Source organism: Schistocerca cancellata, chromosome 2 (genome assembly GCF_023864275.1).
Source record: "Schistocerca cancellata isolate TAMUIC-IGC-003103 chromosome 2, iqSchCanc2.1, whole genome shotgun sequence".
Lineage (NCBI taxonomy): Eukaryota > Metazoa > Arthropoda > Insecta > Orthoptera > Acrididae > Schistocerca > Schistocerca cancellata.
This window is the reverse complement of record NC_064627.1, coordinates 468,363,577-468,391,205: the sequence shown is the minus strand read 5'-3', so window position 1 is coordinate 468,391,205 and position 27,629 is coordinate 468,363,577. Positions and strand designations below refer to the sequence as shown.

Sequence of the window (27,629 nt, the reverse complement as noted above, 5' to 3'; positions counted from 1 at the left end):
CGGAGGCGGCGGAGGCGGTGCCGGTGGCGCCGCTCATGTAGTCGCCGGCGGTGGTCCAGAGGAAGGTGGCGGGCTCCTTGCTGGAGGAGGGTATCTGGTAGGAGGCGCCGCCCGCGCCGTACAGCGTCGCGATCTGCGGAGAGCTGGGCTGCGGCGGCGGGCCCGCCGGCTCGTAGCCGTAGATCATGGCCGGCGGCGCCGCGCCCGGCGGCGACGGAGAGCTCTTGATCACCACCGACGACGACGAGCTCAGCGTCGGGTCCGACTTGAGGAAGATGGTCTCGCCGCCCACCACGCCCATCACCTTGCCCGCCGGCTGGTACAGCGGAGACGCGCGGTGCACCACCTGGTGCGACTGCGAGTGCGCCTGCGACGTCACCTGCTGGTGGTAGTGGTACGTGGACGAGGACGAGCTCGCCGGCGGCGGGTACGGGTCGGTGGCGAACGTCACCTGCCAAAGGCCAACACACCGGCTGCTCACCACAGGACGCACGGCAGCCTCTACCACCAACTTCCGTTCGCAATACCGTAGTGTAAACGAGAGGCCAAACAGCCAGTTTGGCAACAAATTAAGATAAACAGAAGTTTAAACCATTACTTTCTGTGCTCACATCCGTATGCGCAACATGTCTTAACACTAGCTGCAACATTACGCTGCAGCATAGACAGCGTCTAAAACAAAAATGCTGCGAGTAGGATTCGAGCTCTGCGCGTTTCGTACAAACTTCATTTTTTGTATGACAGTTAATCCATTCTGGGAATCGCAGGATAGACAGCATATAAAACAAAAATGCTGCGAGTAGCATTCGAGCTCTGAGTGTTTCGTACAAACTTCATTTTTTATATGACAGTTCATCCATCCTGGGAATCGAGAATCTCGACGATTTTTCCTGTTGTCGACGTTGATACTGGCAAGATATGGGTCGATTGTGTGCTGGTGTATAGCAGACGGTGAACAAGACGCGCCTATGACAAGAGGAGACCGAGACAAGCCCCCAGGCTACGCGGCGATAGCGCCCCCTGGACATCGAGCATGTAGGCCGCCGCCGTCAACCGAGCTGTCTCAATCGCTCAATCTCGTATCTCCGTACCTCAGTACGTCGCATCAGGACTCAGTTCGCATTCCACCTCAATACGTCGCACAGTGCTCTAGTCTGCAACAGTGATAGTCGTCGTCTCGCTCCTTGTCTAGCTGTGAGGGAACGTTAGTCAAGCCGAGCGGTCTGAGGCGTTGCAGTGATGGACTGGGCGGCTGGTCCCACGCGGAGGTTCGAGTCCTCCCTCGGGCATGGGTGTGTGTGTTTGTCCTTAGGATAAATTAGAGACTGATGACCTTAGAAGTTAAGTCCCATAAGATTTCATACACATTTTTGAACTTAGTCATTGTATATAGTTGTGACATGGACAGGCACAAGATTGAAGAATTAGTACATGTATTTGATTACTGTTAGCCATAGAACTTCAGATTGGACAATACTGAAGGTAAGTTCTCTATTGGTTAATGTAATCAAGTGTATTTTAACCACATGTGCATTTTGTGTTGTGAGTGGAAACCGCCCATCACCCTATCATAACAACTTCTCCTCATCCAGCCAGGAATCACAAAACATTACAACAGGGCACAGCCACAACATACTAAATTTCAAGACTTTCGAGAATATTTTAATTTTGCGTTTGAAAGCAGATAACAAACGACAGAAGAAACGTTTTCCTGTAATATAATCACATATTAATACTTTTTGGATTCTTTCCTTTACTTGTACCGTCTAACGTTGTTTCTTGTGATATTGCATGCTTCTCGGTCAACGCGAAGTACCCTATAGGTTTTGACGAGTGAATTTGCGAAGATCACAAATTATGTGACAGAAATTGACTTTGTCTTTTAACGGCATTAACTTTGGAGTTTCAACTTGTTACACCGCCAACGGATGGTAGACATCTTAGTACGTAACATAAACTTAAACTTGGTATGTCTACCGAACCGTGAGAAAGACCGTTTTTAAGAGGCGGACAGACAGACAGACGGACAAGAAAGTGATTCTATACGGGTTCCGTTATCACCGATTTCAGTATGGAACGCTACAAATGTGTCAGTGTTGATGCGGAAGGAGAGCTGAGACACGAAGGTAACGATAACATGATTTTATAGTTTCTAAATTGAAATTTTCTTTCTAAAACTTAACTAACCCCGTGGAAAGTGCTAAGGCAAAGAAAAGAAATGGAAACAGAGAAGGAAGACGCAGAAGGAGAAGAAAAAGATACGGACTCTCAAAAATATGTCGTATTATTCCTGCTATGCATTTCTTCATTACTAAACCGGATGATTGTGCATGGGCCATGGCCATGGCCATGGCCACTCTAACTGCTACCGTGGGAAATGAAAATTTGATTTTCAATATTTTATACAACTATTGAACGTATTTAAAAATTTAGAACAGTGTCATAACCTATTGATTAAGAAGTATAAACATATATTGAAGTTTTAACACAGTAGGAAATATTACAGTTAAAAACCCGCTACACGAAAATTACTGACAGTATTTTATTCCATTATTTGAGAATGAGAGCACTTAATGATTGCCAACAAAGCTTGCACATAAATCCATACACCTATGAAACTTTTTCTCTCTGAGCCCCCCCCCCCCCCCCCCCCACACACACACAAAATGATAAAAGCAAACAAAATTATCGCTGAGGGTAGTGTCCACGTACACCATTGAATGTGCCTGTAAAATTGTACCATTATACGACATTTAGTTCTGGGGAAACGACGTCATAAGCACTGAGATGCATGAAAATCTAGCTTTTGGTTAAACTTCCGCGCTGAGGCCCTAGACCAGGGGCAACCGATAGCTGCACATCACATTTCTCCCCCCCCCCCCCCTCCCCCTCCACCCGTGCCGTACTGTCCGATGGCGGTGAAGGGGGAGAGAGGAAAATGCCGCATTTCCGCATTTAAATGGCAAGCAATCCCAGTGCATATTACTTCGTTTCTCAATAACACAGGTCACAGTCAAAACGAATTTTCAGTATTATTTATTTTTGTTGCGCTGAAGACATAATATAATTTTTACCTGGTATAAACTCTCGACATGCGAACAGACGCAGACTGGTTGATAGAGTTTCGCATTCAATTCTCAACTAATCAAAACTTATTTAGTTTCATAATCTGAAAAAGGTCTTTCACACAGACCTCATTATGGAGACTTGGAAACTCTACTGGAGGAAAGCACTGTAGACATCCTGGACAGTTTTAACGTACAAAAATTTGGCATTAACACTGGGGTTTATGGCGCTGAGCACTATGGGACTCAACATCTTAGGTCATAAGTCCCCTAGAACTTAGAACTACTTAAACCTAACTAACCTAAGGACATCACACACACCCATGCCCGAGGCAGGATTCGAACCTGCGACCGTAGCAGTCCCGCGGTTCCGGACTGCAGCGCCAGAACCGCTAGACCACCGCGGCCGGCACACTGGGGTTTCCTTGCAGGTCAAACAGGTAGTTATATCTACAGATGCGCAGAGGCACTTTTGAACTGAAACGGCAAACGGTCTCGAAAACGGCTCAGAAACAGATGTAAGACTGATAGTGTTCTCAAAATCGTTATAAAACTACCCTTGAAATTATTTCAAGGCCACAATGAATTCTTCAGCTCTCTCGTTTTCTTTAATGTCAGTAAGCTTAGGGAACTGGACATTCTTTGTCAGAATGTGTCCATTCTATAACGCGATTGAATTTTTGAATGCCTCCCCATCAATTTAGAAAGAAGTTACCTTACAATCTCTTACTTCTCGTAGGTAGTATGCGGTCAAGCCCTCTTAAAATGCGAAGTCTACTTTTCCCTTCATAAATTCGAAAATAGCGAGTTTGAAACCGAAAAATCGTCCCAGGGACTTTGCAGTGGTATATTAAGCCTCCAAACTCTTCCGTTAAGTTCCATTGAATGCGGCTGCAACTCACAATGGAATAATGCGTGCGACTTCAGAAACTTTATTATTTGTACCACCAGTTTCTTCGCGTACCTCCAGGCCTTTAAATTTAGCACGAAGTGCTACTTGATGTGCAGAAAAATGAATCCTGTCTGTCAATCTTTGTAATTTTTTTATTGTCAACCAGATCTTTAAATTCTTCCTGCACGGTACTGTAATGTTGTTTAATATCAAATACGCAGTGCCTGTCGCTTATGCGAATTGACAATTCTCCTCCCCTTCTCTCATTCCCATTGATTTTAAAGGATTGCGACGACAGATAGCTAGACCGCCTGTTTTTGTGCAAACAGTCACTGGACCTGTGAATGTCCTTCATACCACGAACAAATAGCGAATGTTAAACAGCTCTAGCACCGTGATTCTGCCGCAATCAGTGTTCAGTGCCGACCGAAATGCGGCGCACCACAGCTAAATCGAATGTCGCGCTGTTCAAAATCTGTGTCAATTCCTAAGGGACCAAACTGCTGAGGTCATCGGTCCCTCTACTTTCACACTATTCAAACTAACTTAATCTAACTAATGATAAGAACTACATAAACACCCATGCCAGAGGGTGGACTCGAACCTCCGGCGGAAGGGGCCGCGCAATCCGTCCCGCGGCGCCTCTAACCCCGCGGCCACTCCGCGCAGCTCGCGCTGTTCCGACTACTTCCGAGAAGGACCGAGCAAGGCCGAGTGACAGCTCTGGCCTTGGCCTGTACGCGGCCCGCACACGTTGCACGCGTGAAGTCTGGCACGCCGTGGCTAGGCGGTCCAATCGGACCTGATCGACCGTCGTGTCATCCTCCGCCAATGGCGTCACTGGATGCGCTGTGAAGGGGCAGGTGGTCATCACATTGCTCTGCCAGTCGTTGTCGGGTTTCCTGATCTTGACACCGCTTATAATCGATCGAGTAGCTCCTCACTTGGTTTCACGAGACTGAGTGCAACCTATGCCAGTTCTCCTAATAATAAAAAATTCCTGGCCTTACCAAGAATCGAATACGTGCTCTCTGCATGGCAAATAGATGCGGTGACCACTCTGCACCAGATGCGGACAGGTTTTAAAACGTAGCGCAAGTTACTTGGAATACGCCCATACAGTGATTGATAATAATGGCGCTTATTGACTTCCATCAAACATAATTTCAAATGTTTTCTAATTTTTATCACTTTGGTGCTTAATGCTAGATATTTAACACATTATGTCATTTGCAAAGTAATCAGATATCTGGAGCTGTTTTGTACGAGGATGAGTCAAATGAAAACCTTAAATATTATTTATTGTGCAAAAATGGTACAAAGCTGTAACACTTTTCGACATAATCTCCCCCACACTCAATGCAAGTCCTCCAGCGCTTACAAAGTGCATAAATTCCTTTAGAAAAAAATTCTTTTGGTAGTCTGCGCAACCACTCATTCACCGCGTGCCGTACTTCTTCATCAGAACGGAACTTCTTTCCTCCCATTGCGTCTTTGAGTGGTCCAAACATATGGAAATCACTTGGGGCAAGGTCTGGTGAGTATGGTGGATGAGGAAGAGACTCAAAATGCAGGTCTGTGATTGTTGCAACGGTTGTACGGGCAGTGTGGGGCCTTGCACTGTCATGTTGCAAAAGGACACCTGCTGACAGCAATCCACGTCGCTTTGATTTGATTGCAGGCCGCAGATGATTTTTTTAGGACATCTGTGTTTGATGCACTGGTGATAGTGGTCCCTCTAGGTATGTAATGCCCCAAAATGACGCCTTTTTCGTCTCAAAAGAGAGTCAGCATTACCTTCCCTACTGATGAGAGTCAGCATAACCTTCCCTGCTGATGGTTCTGTTCGAAACTTCTTTGGTTTTGGTGTGAGGAATGGCGCCATTCCTTGCTCGGTCTCTTCGTTTCCGGTTGGTGGAAGTGAACCCAGGTTTTGTCCCCAGTAACGATTCTTGCAAAGAAGCCATCACCTTCTCGTTCAAAGCGCCGAAGAAGTTCTTCACAAGCATCAACACGTCGTTCTCTCATTTCAGGAGTCAGCTGCCGTGGCACCCATCTTGCAGACTGGAGCACGTCATGCACAATGTGGTGTTCTGACCCATCTGTAAACATGCTGCAGTGTCATTCAGTGTCACTTGGCGGTTTTCCTTCACTATGGCTTCGACTGCTGCAATGTTCTGTGGAGTCACAACTCGTCGTGCCTGACCTGGACGAGGAGCATCTTCCACTGAAGTCACACCATTTGCGAACTTCCTACTCCATTCGTAGACTTGCTGCTGTGACAAACATGCATCACCGTACTGATCCTTCATTCATCGATGAATTTCAATAGGTTTCACACCTTCACTACGCAGAAACCGAATAAAAGGACGCTGTTCTTCCCTGGCGCAAGTAGCAAATAGGGCGGCCATCTTTATACTGATACTGCGACGGTATGTGTGCATATGCACTACGCTGCCACCTACAGGCCATTCTGCACGCTGTTTGTATCACGCTTACCAACTTACAGGATAACGGCGCGAAATTTCAATTTTTTATTACAAATTTAAGGTTTTCATTTGACTCACCCTCCTACATGGAAGTTGGATTCTTCAAAAAACAAGGGTGCCGGGTTTAGTACTTACCATATAACCTGTCGAAATCTGTAAATACAATTATCGTTAGTTTTGAACGGATCACTGAGTAGTTTTTCTAAGGTGGATTAGCTGTAACTTGTGTGAACATAGTATTAGGTAAGCAGTGTTAAAGTTTAGAGTAAACGGTAGAGGGCATGCAGACGGCACAGACCTGGTAGGTGCCGGGGTGTGTGCCCAGCTGCACGGTCTGCAGGGTGGCGTAGGTGCCGTCGCCCCCGCCGCCGCCCCCGTCTGTCGGCGACAGCGGCGCCGTCTTCAGCTGCAGCAGCTCCGTCGTCTCCACCACCTGCAACAACATCAGAACTACTCAGGCCAAATTAGCTGCAGAAGTGGTCTACGCCGATGAGGCAAAACATTGCGACCATGTACTTACACTACTGGCCATTAAAATTGCTACACCACGAAGATGACGTGCTACAGACGCCAAATTTAACCGTCAGGTAGAAGATGCTGTGATATGCAAATGATTAGCTTTTCAGAGCATTCACACAAGGGTGGCGACGGTGGCGACACCTACAACGTGCTGACATGAGGAAAGTCTCCAACCGATTTCTCATACACGAACAGTAGTTGACCGGCGTTGCCTGGTGAAACGTTGTTGTGATGCCTCGTGTAAGGACGAGAAATGCGTACCATCACGTTTCCGACTTTCATAAAGGTCGGATTGTAGCCTACCGCGATTGCGGTTTATCGTATCACGACATTGCTGCCCGCCTTGGTCGAGATCCAATGACTGTTAGCAGAATATGGAATCGCTGGGTTCAGGAGGGTAATACGGAACGCCGTGCTGGATCCCAACGGCCTCGCATCACTAGCAGTCGAGATGACAGGCATCTTATCCGCATGGCTGTAACGGATCCTGCAGCCACGTCTCGATCCCTGAGTCAACAGATGGGGACGTTTTGCAAGACGACAACCATCTGCACGAACAGTTCGACGACGTTTGCAGCAGCATAGACTATCAGCTCGGAGACCAGGGCTGCGGTTACCAATGAAGCTGCATCACAGACAGGAGCGCCAGCGATGGTGTACTCAACGACGAATCTGGGTGCACGAATGGCAAAACGTCATTTTTTCGGCTGAATCCAGGTTCTGTTTACTGCATCATGATGGTCGCATCCGTGTTTGGCGACATCGCGGTGATCGCACATTGGAAGCGTGTATTCGTCATCGCCATACTGGCATATCACCCGGCGTGATGGTATGGGGTGCCATTGGTTACACGTCTCGGTCACCTCTTGTTCGCATTGACGGCGCTTTGAACAGTGGACGTTACATTTCAGTTGTGTTACGACCCGTGGCTCTACCTTTCATTCGATCCCTGCGAAACCCTACATTTGAGCACGATAATGCACGACCGCATGTTGCAGGGCCTGTACGGGCCTTTCTGGATACAGAAAATGTTCGGCTGCTGCCCTGGCCAGCACATTCTACAGATCTATTACCAATTGAAAACGTCTGGACAATGGTGGGCGAGCAACTGGCTCGTCACAATACGCCAGTCGCTACTCTTGATGAACTGTGGTATCGTGTTGAAGCAGCATGGGTAGCTGTACCTGTGCACGCCATCCAAGCTCTGTTTGACTCAATGCCCAGGCGTATCAAGGCCGTTATTACGGCTAGAGGTGGTTGTTCTGGGTACTGATTTCTCAGTGTCTATTCACCCAAATTGCGTGAAAATGTAATCACATGTCAGTTCTAGTATAATATATTTGTCCAATGAATACCCGTTTATCATCTGCATTTCTTCTTGGTGTAGCAATTTTAATGGCCAGTAGTGTACTTAATATCGTGTGGCTCCACGTTTCGGTCATAATCCAGAAGCGATTCTGCTTGGAATGGTATCGGAATATTCCCAGTAGATCTCCGCAGGTATAATACGTCTAATATCTACTCACTGCTCATGAAATTCTCCAAAATTACGGAGAGGTAGTTCGAAGGCGCGGAGTTGGAGCCCGATAACATCTCAGATGCGTTCCATAGAGTACAGATAAGGCAGATTTGAATTTGACGGCAAGACATCAACGTCAGTTACGATCGTGCTCCTAAAACCACTTAAGCTTAATTGTGAACTTTTGACACAGACAGTTATTCTGCTTGAAGAGTTCATCGACGCCAAGGAAGACATCATGCACCAAGAGATGTATGTGATTCTTAATAACGTTTACATAGTCCACAGCTGTCATGCTGCGTTCGATTACTACCACAAGTCCCATGGAAGACCAGGTGAATGTCCCACATAGCTTTATACTGTCCCCGTCGGAAGCCTGTGGGACGGTACACGTTTCGAGAAGCATATCCGGCCAAGGCCACCGACGTGGTGTAACAAGAAACGTGCTTCATCCGGCCAGGCGACTCTTTCATACTGATCCACGCTCCACTCTCGATGATCCTGTGCCCACTGCAATCACGATCCACGATGGCTTCGGGTCAACATGAGAACACGCATGCGTCGTCTGCCGTGGAGCGCCATGCTCAAGAATGTGCGCTGATCGTTGCTCTCCCATACATCTTTCGTGAGATCTGCCTCAGAGAGCCGTCTGTCCTAAATTACACAGCTGGCAAATCTTATGTTCTGCACATTCTGTGATGAGACGTGTAAGTCCAGCACCTCGTCGCCTAGTCGTCGTTTCACCGTCCTTCAACCATGTTCCACAGATGTTCACGACAGAAGCAGGCGAACAGCCTGCCAGGTGCGCTGTTTCTGAGATGCTCGTTCCCAGGAACGGCGCCATAACAAACTGCCCTTTGTCAAAGCCGCTTTTGTCAATGCATTGCCCCATTTTCGGCTTGTATCACCACTATAACGGTTATTCTTTTGTATCTGCTCCGCTTATACTGTATCCTTTTCTTACCGTGTGATGTGCATGCAGCGATGTGCCTCATCAGCGTACAATCTCGTTTAAATCAGTTGCCTTCTGATGCTTAAGTTTCGAAGTTGCAAATGGTGTTAGAACACAGTCACCACAGCATTCCTCTCTGTGCGGCGATAATGAATCACTCTGAATTATCTACTCCTAAAAACATCGGAAATTCAAAGTGGATACACATCTACGGAGTCACTGACTGTGTCAAAAATCTGTTTGTAATTTTAATTACCCTGACTCAAACTCTTCCATCGGATTGCCACAAATTATAGTGTGATTTTTCTCTCCATGTGGTTCATATGGCTCTGAGCACTATGGGACTTAACATCTATGGTCATCAGTCCCCTAGAACTTAGAACTACTTAAACCTAAATAACCTAAGGACATCACACACATCCATGCCCGAGGCAGGATTCGAACCTGCGACCGTAGCAGTCTCTCTCCATATGAATCATTTTCAATCATCCTTAGTCCAGTGGGGTCGCAATTTACAGCACCTCAAGTTTCGGCTATCGTTGACTTGCTCGACCATTGTATCCCAACTTTATTAACTCCCTACGAACTGTCAGTGTGCTCGCCGGACAGCTGATAGCACTTTGGAACTCGCGACTGATTACTTTCACTGATTTCACGCGATTTTTTTACAACTACCCTCTGTAATGTTCAAACATCCCTATCCATCAGAACACGAGGTCTGCATGGTCTTGGTTTAACTGTGGATCTTCCTTTGTGTTTCCATTTCACAACCACCAACAAGCAACTTGGGCAGCTCTAGAGGGGCTCAAATGTCCCTGATGGATTGGTTACTCAGATGACATCCAGTGACTATTCCATGTTCCAAGTCATTGAGCTCTTCTGAGTGAGCCATTATGCTGTTACTGTTTCTCTACTAACATAAAATACTGCCTGCTTACTTTTATGTCGGTTGATCCGTCTTTCATAATATCTAGTAATCTACTCCGCGTTAATAGGGGTATTCGGATACTCTTGATCATATAGTATGCGAGGAGTTGGATTAACACCCTCAGTAGACTTCATGGTCGCAGCTTGTTTCTTGGCGGTAATACGAGGCGCGTTTTTTAAGTAAGTACCGTTTTGAAATTAAAAAAAGACATGCTAAGATATGTCAATAATTTTATTTTTACATGAAATCTTGTACCTTAATCTACTCATTGACGCCATTACAGTCTGATTCTTCCTTGTTTACGTTGTGTACAGAGTGTTTAACATGCCTCCGATAATCGTGAGTCCCGCCGACTGTGAAGTACGGGCTGTTATAAGATTTCTTATTGCTAAAGGCCTAAAAGTGATCGACATTCATCTTGAGATCTGTGCAGTTTACTGAGAAAACATTATGAGTGATGGAATGGTAAGAAAGTGGGTGAGGGCATTTAAAGATGTCCGCGCAAATGTGCATGATGAACAACGCAGTGGGGCGTCCTTCGGTCGTTAATGAAAGTTTGGTGCAGGAAGTGGACAATAAGGTGAGAGAAAACAGACGCTTTCCGATTTCCTCCTTGCGGGATGACTTTCCTAATGTTTTTCGTAGTGTTTTGTATGGCGTTGTGACCGAGCACTTGAATTACCGAAAATTGTGCGCACTTTGAGTATCGAAAATATTGACGGATGTGCACAAAACCATACATTTAGACAGTGCATTGACTTTCCTTGAGCGGTACCACAATGACGGAGATTATTTCTTAAGCCAAATTGTCACGGGAGATGAAACATGGGTGGCCTACGTCACACCGGAATCAAAGCAACAGTCCATGGAAGTTGAGCAAGGGCATCGTTTTGCTGCAAGACAATGCCCGTCCCGTCCGCATGTGCACTTGAAGAAACACCTGGGCGGTCAGCGTCTTCAAGAAGGTGACGAAGTCAAAACAGTGGTGAACAAGTCAGGCGGCAGACTTCTATGAGGAGGGTATTCAAAAACTGGTACGTTATGACAAGTGTCTCTATATTGACCGAAATTATGTAGAAAAGTAAATTAAGGTACAGGCTTTCATGTAAAACTAAAATTATTGAGATATGTTCACAAGTTTTCTTTCTAATTTCAAAAAAAATTATTGAGATATGTTCACAAGTCTTCTTTTTAATTTCAAAACGGTACATACTTAAAAAAACACGCCTCGTAATTACAACTCAACCATTTCCCATCGTAAATCTTGTTTGAAGTGGCTCGGAGTTATTTACTACAATCTGTTCTTCACCTGCGAGATATGCCTTGCCCAAAGACTGCCAGAACAGTAGCCGTACCTGGTGGTCTTCGTAGGTGATCTGGTGGTGCGGCTGGTGTATATGTTCGAGCGGCGGCGGTGGCGTGATGGAGGTGGCCTGGCCGTGGTAGTCGTCGTGGTGGGCGTAGCGCGTCGCCAGCACCTCGTGCTGGGCCTGCGACTGCGACTGCGTCTGCGACTGCGGCTGGTGCGGCGACGGCGGCGCGAACCGCTGCTGCCCCTGGGCCTGCTGCGGCGGCCGCGCCGAGTAGCGGTGTCCGCCGGCCGCCTCCAGCAGCTGCGGGGGGCTGGCCCCCGCGTCCTCCGCCGCCGACTGGTCCGTGGGCGTCGCCGCCTGCTGCTGGTGCTGGTACGGCGACGACACCGCCACGCTCGCCGGCGAGTACGCCACCTGTGCAGGGGGCTCTGCGTTCGTCACACAGGGAGGCTGGACGAATAGGTCATACACAGAGCCGCTAGCTCAGATAGAAATGTGGAGAACTAATTCAAGGAAACGAGCAGACAGTCTTCTTAAGTACGAGGTGAAATCCAAATTTTTCTGGACTGGAGCTGCTTTCTGGAAAATAGGAGAAGTAGATCTTTGCACAGTTAGGTGGCGAGAGCTGCATGTCTGATGAGTCAGTGTGCGGAGTGGCATTCAGCTGGGAGGACGTGTTGCGTGTCCACAGTGATTTCCGTAATACTCTGTGTTTAGTGTGTGGCGATTTTACGATGGATCCGCGAACAGAACAGCGAGTGTGTATCCAGTTCTGTGAGAATCTCGGGAAAAGTGCTACGGAGACCCTTGCAATGATTCAACAAGTGTTTGGGGGACCCAGAGACAAAGCAACAATCGTCCCAGTGGAAGTGCCCGAGCTTCCCAAGACCCAAAAAAGCGAGACAGGTGAAGAGCAAAGTGAAGAGCATGATCATCGTTTTCTTTGATACCAAGGGGATTGTGCACAAAGAATTCGTCCCACCCAACCGAACAGTGAACACTGCGTACTACTGTGACGTTTTGCGACAGCTCCGTGAAAACGTGCGGTGACGACAACCCGAACTTTGGCGTCGAGGGAACTGGCTGCTGCATCACGACAATGCGCTCTGTCACACGTCATTGTCCATCAGGACCTTTTGGCAAAAAACAACATGGTGGTTGTACCCCACCCACCGTACTCGCCAGATTTGGCACTTTGCGACTTCGCGCTATTCCCAAAACTGAAACTCGAGTTGAAAGGCCGTCGGTTCGACACTCTAGAGAGGATTCAAGAAGCATCGCTGGCGGTGATAAACACCCTCAAAGAACAGGACTTCCAGGAAATGTTTGGCCAGTGGCAAAACGGCTGGGACCGGTGTGTTCGTGCGGATGGGAACTACTTCGAGGGTGATGGTAAAGTTTTCAACAGATGCGAGCATCAGACCCGAAAATTTTGGATAGCACCTCGTATAAGGGGAGATCAATAAGTGTCCATTTGAAGGCCGTACAGCCCAGAAGCAATATGCCAATCAGGCAAAATCGCTCTGACCACTGAAGCAATCATCCCACGACGCAGCGGACTGAAGACATCATCTGGTAAACCGACGTGTCTTGGTGCGTGAAGACGTTTGTAACAGCCTGCTGCACATCCTCGCCCGACAGGAATTGTCGACCTTTTAATGCCTTTTTTAAGGTGTGATAGTTGCGTGGGGGAGAGATCGACTATAGGGCGGGTGCTCGAGTGCCTCACACTTGAGTTTGCGTGGTGGATGAGGTTGACCTCCCAGACTACCTCTTGTCTTGTGTCGAATCGCGACCAGCACAGAACTTGTCTCACCATTTCACAACGATGATGACAGTCATACTGCCGCTTACATATTCTTCTTTCTCGGATGGACGTCTACCTGTGTTTGTGCTTTGGGAGTCAAGAAACAAATAGCAGCACTTTGGTGGTATTTGAATGCATTTGAAAATAACATTGCCATAGATCACGTTTCCTCATTTACCGCAAGCACACTGCAGAGATGTCATACAGATCCTGCGACACAGAAGTATTTACACTTCAAAACAAACAAAAAAAATTGACACGCCCTTAAGGAATTATCCGAATGGGGCGGAATTGTGGCGCTGACCCCACTAAGCCATGGACCCAAGCTATCAACAATGAACTGTGCAAGCTGTTTGTCTCTCCCATACGGTGTGGGATGTGTTTACATGGAATGGAGCGGGTCGTCTGGTCCAACTGAAACGATCATTGACTGGAAATGGATGTTAGGCTAATTGGAAACCGTTTGCAGCCATTCATAGACTTTAAGTTCCCAAACAACGATGGAATTTTTATGGATGCCAGTACACCATGTCACCGGCCCAAAACTGTTCGCGATTAGTTTGAAGGACATTCCAGGCAGTTCGAGCGAATGACTTGTCCACGTAGATCACGTGACACGAATCCCATCGAACATACAGGGTGTTACAAAAAGGTACGGCCAAACTTTCAGGAAACATTCCTCACACACAAATAAAGAAAAGATGTTATGTGGACATGCGTCCGGAAACGCATAATTTCCATGTTAGAGCTCATTTTAGTTTCGTCAGTATGTACTGTACTTCCTCGATTCACCGCCATGATTTCATACGGAATACTCTACCTGTGCTGCTAGAACATGTGCCTTTACAAGTACGACACAACAAGTGGTTCATGCACGATGGAGCTCCTGCACATTTCAGTCGAAGTGTTCGTACGCTTCTCAACAACAGATTCGGTAACCGATGGATTGGTAGAGGCGGATCAATTCCATGGCCTCCACGCTCTCCTGACCTCAACCCTCTTGAATTTCATTTATGGGGGCATTTGAAAGCTCCTGTCTACGCAACCCCGGTACCAAATGTAGAGACTCTTCGTGCTCGTATTGTGGACGGCTGTGATACAATACGCCATTCTCCAGGGCTGCATCAGCGCATCAGGGATTCCGTGCGACGGAGGGTGGATGCATGTATCCTCGCTAACGGAGGACATTTTGAACATTTCCTGTAACAAAGTGTTTGAAGTTACGCTGGTACGTTCTGTTGCTGTGTGTTTCCATTCCATGATTAATGTGATTTGAAGATAAGTAAGAAAATGAGCTCTAACATGGAAAGTAAGCGTTTCCGGACACATGTCCACATAACATATTTTCTTTCTTTGTGTGTGAGGAATGTTTCCTGAAAGTTTGGCCGTACCTTTTTGTAACACCCTGTATATGGGACAAATCCGGGAGGTCATTTCGTGCACAAAATCCTGCACCAGGAGCGCTTTTACGATTACGAACGGCTATCGAGGCAGCACGGCTCAATATCTCAGCAGGGGACTTCAAAGACGCGTCGAGTCCATGCCACACCGAAATGTCGCACTACGCCGAGCAAAAGGAGGTATGACACTGTAATGGGAGGTACCCTATGGCTTTCGTCACCTCAGCGTAAGTTTCAGACTTGATGCCTCAGTGTGAGCACCAATGCTATAGCTCTTCTAATTCAATTATTGTCTCGCTTCTCTCTCTATGATTAATGCCTTAGAGTCTTCAAAAGTTCTGTTAAGATATTGTGCCCAATGGAAAGCAACGCAAAGGGTCAAAGAGACGCACGCACCTGTTGCGGCGAGTACTGGTGTTGCGGCGAGGAGAAGCGGCTGTGGGCGGCGTAGGCGGCGTGCTGCTGCTGCTGCTGCTGCTGCGGGGGTGGGTGGTGGTCGGGCGACCGCTTGATGGAGGCGGGCGGGCTGTGCGTCGCGGGGCTGCGGCCGTTGACGGCCTGCGCCTGGTGCTGCGGGCTGGCGGCGGGAGACGCCTCGTCGGGCACGGGGCCCACCGCGATCAGGCCCGACGTCGTGATGGTGCGCATCACCTGCTGCCGCGGCTGCGGGGACGGCTGTCAGCGCAAACACACACACCTGTCACCACCCACATCTCGGGCTCTGCACAGTGCCGCCATTTCAGACTACAAATATGAATGTGTATGTACACTACAAACTGCCAAGGAACGACTGACACTTGCTAAGGGCCTACTGTCAACTGCTGTGGAACAATCGACAATTGCTGTGGGACACCCGACCAACTATAGTAAAAGGAAATGTAGACGCGTTAACGTTACCGAAGCATGTGCATGAACTCGCTGTATGCATTTCATAGTTCATGTTGTATAATGTTTTTACAGACTGAAGCAACGAATGAAGATTGGTACCAAAACCAGGATTCGTACGTGGGTCTCCTGCTCGCTTGGCACATGCGCTAACCGATACACCACCCTTGGCTTTTCACAACTGCATGGACTACCCTAGCACCCTTCCCTCCTCAACCCAAATTCCCTTTCACACCTCAGCCCTCTTGGAATTCCCCCACAAAGCCATTGTGTTTAGGTGACATAGCGGTTAGCGCATCTGCCTAGTGAGCAGGAGATCCGGATTCGAATGCCAGCCTCGGTAAAAATTTTCATTCGCCGCTTCAGTCTGCGTATATACACTACTGGACATCAAAATTGCTACATCACGAAGATGACGTGCTACAGAAGCGAAAATTAACCGACAGGAAGAAGATGCTGTGATATGCAAATGATTAGCTTTTCAGAGCATTCACACAAGGTTGGCGACGGTGGCGACACCTACAACGCGCTGAAATGAGGAAATTTTCCAACCGATTTCTCATACGCAAGCAGCAGTTGACCAGCGTTGCCTGATGAAACGTTGTTGTGATGCTCGTGTAAGGACGAGAAATGCGTACCATCACGTTTCCGACTTTTAAGGAGGTAGGATTGTAGCCTATAGCGATTGCAGTTTATCTTATCGCGACATTGCTGCTCGCGTTGGTCGAAATCCAATGACTGTTAGCAGAATATGGAATCGGTGGGTTCAGGAGGGTAATACGGAACGCCGTGCTGAATCCCAACGGCCTCGTATCGCTAGCTGTCGAGATGACAGGCATATTACCCGCATGGTTGTAACGGATCGTGCATCCACGTCTCGATCCCTGAGTCAACAGATGCTGTTTGCATGTTTGCAAACAGCATGTCAACAACCATCTGCACGAACAGTTCGACGACGTTTGCAGCAGCATGGACTATCAGCTCGGAGACCGTGGCTGCGGTTACCCTTGACGCGGCATCACAGACAGGAGCGCCTGCGATGGTGTGCCCAACGACGAACCTGGGTACACGAATGGCAAAACGTCATTTTTTCGGCTGAATCCAGGTTCTGTTTACAGCATCATGATGGTCGCATCCGTGTTTGGCGACATCGCGGTGAACGCACATTGGAAGCGTGTATTCGTCATCGCCATACTGGCATATCACCCGGCGTGATGGTATGGGGTGCCATTGGTTACACGTCTCGGTCACCTCTTGTCCGCATTGACGGCACTTTGAACAGTGGACGTTACATTTCAGATGTGTTACGACCCGTGGCTCTACCCTTTATTCGATCCCTGCGTAACCCTGCATTTCAGCAGGATAATGCACGACCGCATGTTGCAGGTCCTGTACGGGCCTTTCCGGATACAGAAAATGTTCGACTGCTGCCTTGGCCAGCACATTCTCCAGGTCTCTCACCAATTGAAAACGTCTGGTCGATAGTGGCCGAGCAACTGGCTCGTCACAATACGCCAGTCACTACTCCTGATGAACTGTGGTATCGTGTTGAAGCTGCATGGGCAGCTGTACCTGTACACGCCACCCAAGCTCTGTTTGACTCAATGCCCAGGTGTTATGAAGGCCGTTATTAGGGTCAGAGGTGGTTGTTCTGGGTACTGATTTCCCAGGATCTATGCACCCAAATTGCGTGAAAATGTAATCACATGTCAGTTCTCGTATAATATATTTGTCCAATGAAAACCCGTTTATCATCTGCATTTCTTCTTGGTGTAGCAATTTTAATGGCCAGTAGTGTACATTATAGATGTCTGAGACTTGAAAAAGTCTCTGGAACCATACAGTTTCATCATGCAGTGCAGGAAGGTAGCTGTGGAGCCGATTAGTGTGAGATTCTTTTTGGTGCTGAAACATGTCTGCAAGACATATTTGATTGCTAACAATCGTGGACAAACTGTTGGGTTGGTCGAAGATGCTCAGAGTCTCACTGCTGGGGCCATAGTAATGGATACGTCCAAAAGTGTCATGTCGCGATTAAAAAAGGCCGCTGAAAGTAGAAACACTAGGCGATGGCATGTTGGTGATTGTAGATGGACCATCACACCGCAGGACGATAGATATATAGCCACAATCTCATAGAGGAACCGAGAAAGCGCTCCTAGGAAGATCGCTGCAGATGTTACATCCATTGCCAGTACACGTGTCTCTGCCTATGAGGTGATTAAATCAGGCGGCCTTATATTCTCGGAGCCTATTAAATACATCGCATTTCAATGGCGCCTTTGTCGAGAAAGTGTTCGCTCGCGTAAGGAACGTACTGGTTGGGGTCAATAACAGTGCTTGAGAGTGATGTTCTTCGACGAAACCCGCTTCACTGCGGCAAGTCATTCTGACTAGAAATTGATGTGGAGAGAGAAGGGGAAACACGTTATACAACATTGAATCTTCACGAGTGTCATCGAAACGGCCGAGACGTTATGGTGTGGGCAGGAGCTACGTACAATGGCAAAACGCCACTGCATAGGTATTACAGGGAGATTATTCTTGATCATGTCCATCTGTTTAGGGATGTGGTAGGTCCCGACCTTCTGTTTATGCACAACAATGTTTCCCCCACAAAGGACTGAGACGTGTGAAAGCCACAAAGAAAGATATTGAATATACAGAATGGCCTGTGTACTCCCAGACCTAAACCCTTGACCATGCTTGGGATGCTCTTGGTAGACGCTTTTCTCAACAAAAGTCCCCTCCCCGAACTCTGCAAGAACTGAAAACTGCCTTGAGAGACGAGTGGGAAAATATTCTCCAAGGACCCCTCAACAGATGGCTAGCCAGCATGAATAACAAGTGAAAATTGTGCATTAGTGCCCTAGGAGTGCACTATGGACCTTTATGCTGGGAGTCTGACCTGTGTCAAATATGAACGTTTATTATCTCTGTTGTCCTGCATTCCCATGTAGTGATATCTGTAGCATTTTTCGTTATAAATATACCACACAACCTCTGTTACATACGTACTACGTTTCACGTCATCCAACATTGGCTGTGATTATTCCTGTCCAACAATGTCTCTGTTCCTTAGAAATTGTCGAACAGTGTAACATGTAACCTCCCCCCCCCCCCCTTATTTAACCTTGTATCTATTCTGTTAATGACAGTTGGATAGCTCAGTCAACATAGCACCTACCCACGAAACACAAAGGTCCCAGATTCGAGTCCCAGTCTGGCATTCAGTTTTACCTGCCAGGCGTTTTTAAATCAGCGCACACTCTACTGCAGAGTGAAAATTCATTCTGGGGCTCATGACTTGTTTCGCCTGGTGGTCAGGCAGGTTCAGGACTTGCGAAGCTATTGAGGAGAGCGGGCCTCACCTGTTGGAGCTCCCTCCTCGAGCCTGGTGCAGCTGAGGTGATGACGGACGCCTGCTGCCCAGAGGCGCGCTGCTGCTGCTGCTGCTGCTGCTGCTGCTGCTGATGTTGTTGGTGGTGGTGGGCCGCTTTCTGCTTGGCGTCGCTGCCGCCGGCGCCGTCCATGGCGATGCCTGCGTGCCGATGCTCCTGCAGGACACATCAGCTCATAAGCCTCACCAGGCAACCGCCAAAGCCGTTCAGCGTTCTCTGCTGTCTTGTAGTTCTCTGTCTGAGCGCGTATGAGTATATTAACAGTGACTGGAGAGAAACTGAAACATTCATTCTATGTTCTTATCACACAGTGTGTGATCAAAAGTATCCGGACACCTATTAGTGGACATTAACGTGAGGTATGCGCGCCCTTCACCCGTTCTTTCTCAAGAGCCGAAACCGGAGAAGGTAGTCATGCAGGATGCTGCTGACTGCAGCGAATTCGACGTTTTAACTCATCCGAAACCTGTTACAATGGGTTCAGGTCTAGACTCTGGACCGGACAGTCTTCTTCAGGACTTAATTTCCACAAATCATTGTCTCAAACATGCTGACAGGGAGCATTGTCATGCTGACACGAACAATTATCTCTAAAGTGTTCGTCTATCTTAGGCACTACACAATGATGTAAATTGTATTCATATCCTTTCGCATTTAGTATTTGCTTAAGTACAGGAAGTGGGCAACACTATAACCAAGAAAAAAAAACTATCGTACTGTAACATAACCTCCTCCGTAATTCAGTTGCCAATACACACGATAGCAAGTGAAATTCTGCAGGTATTTGCCAAACTGAAACCCTTCCATTGGATTGTCGCAGAGTATAATATGATTCACCACTCTAAAGCATTCGTCGTCAGTCATCAACCATCCAGTGGCATCGTTCTTTTCACCACCTCAAGCGTCACTTAGCAATAACTATAGAAATGTGTAGAAAGAGGTCTTCTTATGAGTCAGACGCAACTGTTCAAGTCCATTTTGAAGAATGAAGAAACCGCAGAACATATGCTTAACCCACAATCTTTTTACCGTGTGCACGATCGGCTTTGGAACACTTAAAGCTCCATCATAAATAAAATCACTTAATCATCTGAGATCATCCTCACCCCAATGTTGTCGAAGAGGCCGGCCGAAGTGGCCGTGCGGTTCTAGGCGCTGCTGTCTGGAACCGCGAGACCGCTACGGTCGCAGGTTCGAATCCTGCCTCAGGCATGGATGTGTGTGATGTCCTTAGGTTAGTTAGGTTTAACTAGTTCTAAGTTCTAGGGGACTAATGACCACAGCAGTTGAGTCCCATAGTGCTCAGAGCCATTTGAACCATTTGTTGTCGAAGAACGGAAGGTTCCATGTCAAAATGGTAAAAGGGACAGAAATTCCATAACAGCCAGAAAAACTATGTAATAAAGAGAATTATGTAACTTTCCTGTTTGCGTTCCTGGTCGCGCAGCACGGAGGAGTGGTCTTTTTGTCCCTTTTAACCTTTTGTCACGGAGCCTTTGGTTCCATGACAACACTGGAATGAGGATGATCTCAAATGTTTAAGTGACTTTCTTTTACACCAGATGATAGAACTTTTAGGTGCTCCGAAACCGGTGGCGCACACAACAAAACGATTGTGGAATAAGCAGCTCTTCTGCCGTTTCTTCATTTTTCAAAATAGAAATGTGTGGCTTATGGAGAACCGCTCGACCATTGTCACCCATTCTTCTGAACTCCCTACGCACAAACATTGGACTATTACTAAAGTGCTGCGAAACAGGTCGCGCCTATAAATAAAAGACTTACAGCTAAAACGGTTTTATCTTTTCAGAATGAACCAGAACTTTTATTTAAACATTATCAGCGACCAGTTGTTGCCCTTTTCTTCTACATCAAATGTTCAAATGTGTGTGAAATCTTATGGGACTTAACTGCTAAGGTCATCAGTCCCTAAGCTTACACACTACTTAGCCTAAATTATCCTAAGGACAAACACACACACCCATGCCCGAGGGAGGACTCGAACGTCCGCCGGGACCAGCCGCACAGTCCATGACTACAGCGCCTTAAACCGCTCGGCTAATCCCACGCGGCCCTCTTCTACATCACCATGATTTGTGTGCTGTGGACACTACTGTCATACAAACTGCAGCAGCCTGTTCACACAGCTGCATGCATACGCTCCTGGTATGACGTACACTCCAAGCATCCTAACACATGTCGAATGGTCTGTGAAACACCCTGCTTTAATCCCACAGAAAATGTCTGTGACTACCTGGGACAACGGGTGAAACACGAGACTCAACATTCCCCATATTTGTTACCTCTACGGAATATAGTGATCTGTGAGCTGCGTCAGCTGCACACGGCTTAGCTGTAAAAAATTTATGGACTGTTACTCTCCGAACTGAGGCCGTTATCAAGACAGAGTTACACGCTAATGGCGTGGTGTCTGTTGGAGGGGTGGGGGTGGGGTGGTGACTAATTTTTTTGCCTTGTGTGCTTAGCTAACGAAACAGCCTGTCAGTGTCTCACCAGCTGTTTTGCAGTTTGGAAAGTAGGAAAAAGGTTACTGAGATATTGGAACAGTGATGGTCGTCGTGGATGGTTCTGTGGCAAGATCATCTCCTCTGAATGACGAAGGTCGGGATTTGATTCCCGACTCATTACAGTTGTAAGTAGCCAGAAAATTCCGTGACTAAACGGGAGATTCATACTAACATCAGTCATTGCTTTTCAGTGTTAAGTACGCCGATATTATTACCGCTGTATATCTTTCACTGATTTATATGCATCGGTGTTGAGATAAAATGCTTGAAGACGACTACTAAACCGAAATATCAAACATGATCTGTAAGTTAGTCTACAAGCTCTCAACTTAACTAATGCTGAGATGACAAAATAAGATTTCCTTTGAAGTATTTATTGTACATAGAGGTAACTCAAGGAAAAGAACAAGCGGAACGAAGAGGGACAAGAAAATATTCTTTACCATCGGGACTGTCTGCCCTGAAATTCCGTCCTTTCAAATAGCAGTGATTCAAGATGAGAAAGCTGCTGGTGGAGTAAACATGGATGTCAGTGAAAGAACGTACGTTTTAATGAGGTAAAGTCCACAACGTAAGTTATTTAGTCTGAAGAATAAATGAATACGATTCATTTTCTGCATTTCATAAAGGAATATGCAATGATAAATAGCTTGCAAGAGAGCTTTCCGCTCGAATAAGTTATTGGAGTTAGTGTTTTGGATTTGTGGCTCTTTAGATGGATTGTAAGTTCGAGGATTTCGGATTCGATTTTCGTCTGTTGACTCAACTTTCAACACTGGCAATCCTTTATTTATTTGAAAACGCCAAAATCCATACCTCGGATCCTATCCGAACCGATAGGTCCCTCCGTAAAGTTGACAGGCTGCAGGAAGCCAACCTCCTTCTCTCATTGAAAAGAGAACAGTAAGTAGGAAGGAGATTTTGGAAAGCGTTTGACACAGTGCCACACTGCAGTCTATAAACGAAGGCCCAAGTATACGGATTAGGATCTCTAATATGTGTCTGGCCTGGACTTTTTTGAAAGTGCAACCCAGTACGCTGGCCTGGACGATGAGTCTTCATAGAAGACACAGGTATCGTCGAGAGTGCACAAAGGAAGTGTTACAGGACCTTTATTATTATCTATTTACTGAAACAGTCTAATGGATATGGTTGGCAGCAAAATGCGACTGCTTGCTGATGACGCTGTAGAGATGAATGGCGGCTTATTCCAAATGTGGAAAAAATGTAAGTTAATACAGATAAGTAGGAAAAAATCCTGTGACGTTCGAAAACACTGTTAGTGTCGTGCTGCTTGACCCAGTCGCATGGATTAACCATCTAGGCGTAACATTGCAAAACAACATGAACAAGACGAGTATGAAAGGACGGTAGTAAGGAAAGAAAACGATTGTCTTCGATTACCTGGAATAATCTTAGGAAAGTGTAGCTCATCTTCGAGGCACATTCGATAATTAAGGACGGTTTACTTATGTTTGGATGTTGGCCATCCAGAACAAGGTTCCACGAATGTAGCAATGTCCATTGATTGTTTACGAAGCCACGGAAGTCATTGTTTTGCTTCCACAATCATTTACATGTAGGTAAAAGCAAATAACTGTGATTGCAAAAAGCGTTGCTCCCGCCAGTTGCGAAGGTCGTGATGTAAGTGCCCAAAAGAATCTACAGCTGCTCTACAACTGTACCTAGTTTATGGGCTTACTGTCATGTGCAAAGGAAAGATTGCACAATGGTGTCGATACTTTAAAACTGGACGAAGAAATGTGCGTAATGGATAGCGGGGTGGAGGTCCATTATCGAGTCCGATAAAATCTTATAACAAATGAATCAAAGATTGCGATGTCATTGACAGTCGCTGCTTTGCCATTAACTGCCTCGTACTGGACGTGCCTGGGATAGTGCACCTCAACAACACACGTTCTGACATCGCTGTCCGTACCAAGGTTAAGATTCAGCAATTCCTTTGGGAACTTTTATACACCCGCCATACACTTCAGTCTTCAAATACAGCGAATATTGTCTTCTCTAACACTTGAAACAGTGTCTTGGTGGAGAATTGTTTAAAGACGACGAGATACTTAAGAACACCGTTGTCAGCTGGTTCAATTCCTGGGCGGAGAACGTCTATGCCGGCAGGTTGAAGGAGTTTATGCATCATTGTTGGCAAATAAAAGTGCTAATAAAAGCTTCTTCTAAGAGGGATAATGGGGACTCCGTATGTTCTTCACGGAGGCTATGTCGTCCTTAAACCCAGGAAACCAGTTCTGACGGCCTTACTACCATGCGGAATGAATGTTCATTCCAGTTACACGTGTAGAGCAACACTTTCTGGAACACACCTACCATTTCTGACGATACTTAGGTGTTCTCGAAGCGAGAGAGGTAGACACTGTTGTACTCTGGATGTCATCTCAATATTCAGATGTTCAAAAGTGTAGACGGTTTCTCCTTACCTCATGGGACGTCTGGTGCTCTCCAAACGTAAATTAACAGTGACTACTGGCTTTATTAAGTTTTACTTGCGTTAGTGGTTGCGTCAACGGTGCTCTTCGTTTCACCTTTGAACAACGTTTAGATAACATGGGAAATTAGGCCTTAAATACAGCTGAGGATGTACCTACATCGTACGAAACCGGTTGCGTCACACCCTGAGCGACTACAATAAAACAGCTAACGCGCCAAATTGGACTCTATTCTGTTTTACCAGCATTTTAACACCTGACTATATTTTCATATGATCGTGTGTTTCTTCCCGTACGTATAATTATTTTAGCTGTTGATGCCCTACCTAAAAGAGTGTTTCTTTCTTCTAAGGAATGTATACATACTTTTATGACCGGTAAAGAAGCTTGTACAGGATAGAGTAGCATGGAGAGCTGCATCAAACCAGTCTCAGGACTGAAGACCACAACAGCAACAACATGACCGAAGGGTCCTTATTTTTTTCGAATATGCCTCGTACAAAGGAGACCGCATACAGAACACTTGTGCGACCCATTCGAGAGTACTCTTCGAGAATTGCCACCAATTTGGACTAGGGGAAGACATCGAAGCAATTCGGAGGCTTTCTACTATAATTATCGATCCAATCAGCACACAAGTGTTAAAGAAATGCTTCATGAACTCAAATGGGAATCCCTGGAGATAAGAAGACGTTCTTTTCGCAAAACACACTTAAGAAAGTTTTGAGCGTCGGCATCTGTGAGAGACTGCAGAACGATCCTACTGCCACCAACATACACAGCAAAGACAAGCTAATTCAGAGCCCGTGCGGAGGCATGTAGACAACATTTTTTCCCTCGCTACATTTGGGGATGGAAAGGGGAGTGGAATGACTAGCAGTGGTACAAAATACTCTCCACCAAGCGCCTTGTGGTGGTCTGCAGAGTACTTGTATAGAGGCAGATGTAGAGGGAGAAAATGCGCTTGATGTAGTGAACATTAGAGAGGAAAAGCTGTTACCATTAGGGCAGGCAGAGGATCAGCATCTTTAAGAAGGGGGCTCGTTGTGTGTAGAAAGACGTCCACTGGTCTCTTGCTCGCTGGTCAGAACACGACCGGCCCGCCACTGTCTGGCGAGCGGTGCGAGAGTTGGTGGAGAGCGTCAGAGCGAGGGCGTAAGGCGACTGCTGCGGGTTCCCTGGAAGCGGAGCAGAGTAGAGGTGAGCGCCGCGAGCGGGCCAGGCCGCCGTTATCTAGAGCAAACACCGGCCCGGACAGCTGGGCCGGTACACTCGCAGCGCTCCACTCCCCCTGCGCTCACACACAGCTCGCGCACACCAGGGAAACTGCTTCTTCTGCGGCCAGTCATCAGTTTGGCCATGCAGACGTTTCGCACACGAACCGAAGAATCCATTTACTCTCGAGACAGCGTTGGTCACATTACTCTACTGAAAAAAAGTTACGTACGAACTAGGGATGTTGGTAAAATATCGATATATCGACATGTTTTCCAAAGAGTATCGATATGCAGTGAAGAGCGTAAAAAATGGTTTATGCATGCGTATTCAAATACAGACATATGTAAACAAGGGGAATACAGAGCTGCGGTCGGCAACGCCTGTGTAAGACAACAAATGTCTGGCGCAGTGCCGGCCGCTGTGGCCGAGCGGTTCTAGGCGCTTCAGTCCGGAACCGCGCTGCTGCTACGGTCGTAGGTTCGAATCCTGCCTCGGGCATGGATGTGTGTGATGTCCTTAGGTTAGTTAGGTTTAAGTAGTTCTAAGTCTAGGGGACTGATGACCTCAGATGTTAAGTCCCATAGTGCTTGGAGCCATTTGATTTGAATCTGGTGCAGTTTTTAGATCGGTTACTGCTGCTACAATGGAAGGGTATCAAGGTTTAAGTGAGTTTGAACGTGGTGTTACAGTCGGCGCACGACTGATGGGACACAGCGCTCCGTGGTAGAGATGAAGTGGGAATTTCCCTGTACGACCATTTCACGAGTGGACCGTTAGTATCAGGAATCCAGTAAGACATCAAATCTCCAACGTCACTGCTGCCGGGAAAAGATCCTGCAATAACGGTGCCAACGATGACTGCAACGTGACAGAAGTGCTATCCTTCCGCTAATTGCTGAGGACTTCAATGCTGGACCATCAATAAGTGTCAGCGTGTAAACCATTCAACGAAAAATCATTGATATGGGCTTTCGGAGCCAAAGACCTACTCGTGTACCCTTGACGACTGCACGACACAAAGCCTTACGCCATGGCTGGGCCTGTCAGCATCGACATTGGACTGTTGACGACTGGAAATGTGCTGCCTGGTCGGACGAGCCTCTTTCAAATTGTATCAAGCGAGACTGTTCGAGCTGGTGAAGGCTCTGTAATGGTGTGGGGTGGATGTAGTTGGAGTGATATTGGACCCCTGATACGAATCTGACAGGTGACGCGTACTTAAGCATCCTGTCTGATCACCTGCATCCATTTATGTCCATTCTGCACTCCGACAGACTTCAGCAATTCCAACAGGACAATGCGACACCCCATACGTTCAGAATTGCTACAGAGTAGCTCCAGAAACGCTCTTCCGAGTTTAAACTCCTCCGCTGGCCACTAAACTCCTCGAACAGGAACATTATTGAGCATATCTGGGATGCCTTGCAACGTGCTTTTCAGAAGAGATCTCCACCCCCTCGTACTCTTACGGGTTTATGGACAGCCCTGCAGGATCCATGGTGTCAGTTTCCTCCGGCACTACTTCAGACATTAGTCGAGTCCATGCCACATCGCGTTGCGGCACTTCTGGTTGCTCACGGGAGCCCCACACGGTATAAGGAAGGTATACCAGTTTCTTTGGCTCTTCAGTTTGAAACTGACATTATGAAAGTAAACATCAGAAAGTAGTTCTTATACTCATACTCGTGGTGAGAAGTTGAAAAACAAATGGAAACTAAACACCTCGATAAAATCACTCAAGGAATTGTTAATTCACAAACACTGGTCATCGCGTCACTGATAAATATAGGCAAGACGATTAAAGTACGGTTAATATTTTTCAGATGATTAACGTTGTAAAATGAGCATTAGTTTTGAGAAAATTCGTCCAGAATAATTGTTTTTGCATGACTATAAGCGAAAATCACGGAGGAGACGTGGATGTCCGTGGTGTACTTACTATAGAATGCCGCTCCGCGGTCATCAGCAGGTGTTTCATACCCGCTGGCAGTGAAGACCTGCTTGCCTTCTGGTGCTACTCAGCCACGCCTAGAACAGAGGGATACGTTGTTAGGGGAGGGTCAAGCGAGAGCAGTTGCATAAGTGCATCTTCTTCCATGCATGTACAATCTGAAACAGAACTGGAAGTAAAGGGTATCCATAAACTATCTTTAGAATTCTAGACCATTTTAAAACTATGTATGTATGAGAACAACTCGTTTTCAACATATGGCAAGATAATTTATACTTTTTTAATTTTATTTTATAGGTG

At 46.8% G+C, this 27,629-nt stretch overlaps 1 protein-coding gene across 1 annotated transcript; it reads right to left on the bottom strand.

Moving 5' to 3' along the window:
• Positions 1-33: 33 nt before the first annotated feature.
• On the bottom strand, positions 34-27,406 carry LOC126155191 (putative cyclin-dependent serine/threonine-protein kinase DDB_G0272797/DDB_G0274007). The gene is made up of 8 exons (XM_049916213.1): positions 27,318-27,406; positions 19,141-19,326; positions 15,281-15,559; positions 11,927-12,127; positions 11,720-11,854; positions 6,745-6,879; positions 138-451; positions 34-94 (listed from the first exon to the last, which is right to left on the bottom strand). Exons 1-8 carry the CDS (start codon positions 27,354-27,356, stop codon positions 34-36), a joined length of 1,350 nt encoding a protein of 449 aa, XP_049772170.1. The 5' UTR covers positions 27,357-27,406.
• Between the last annotated feature and the right edge of the window lie 223 nt (positions 27,407-27,629).

What these genes read in the sequence shown, in the direction of transcription:
- LOC126155191 (XM_049916213.1), bottom strand. Translation starts at nt 27,356, where the DNA reads ATGAAACACCTGCTGATGACCGCGGAGCGGCATTCTATA. An exon ending in CGAGGAGGGAGCTCCAACAG is followed by an intron (nt 15,560 to 19,140) that starts GTGAGGCCCGCT and finishes TTGCGCTGACAG; the next exon opens with CCGTCCCCGCAGCCGCGGCA. An exon ending in ACCAGTACTCGCCGCAACAG is followed by an intron (nt 12,128 to 15,280) that starts GTGCGTGCGTCT and finishes CTATTCGTCCAG; the next exon opens with CCTCCCTGTGTGACGAACGC.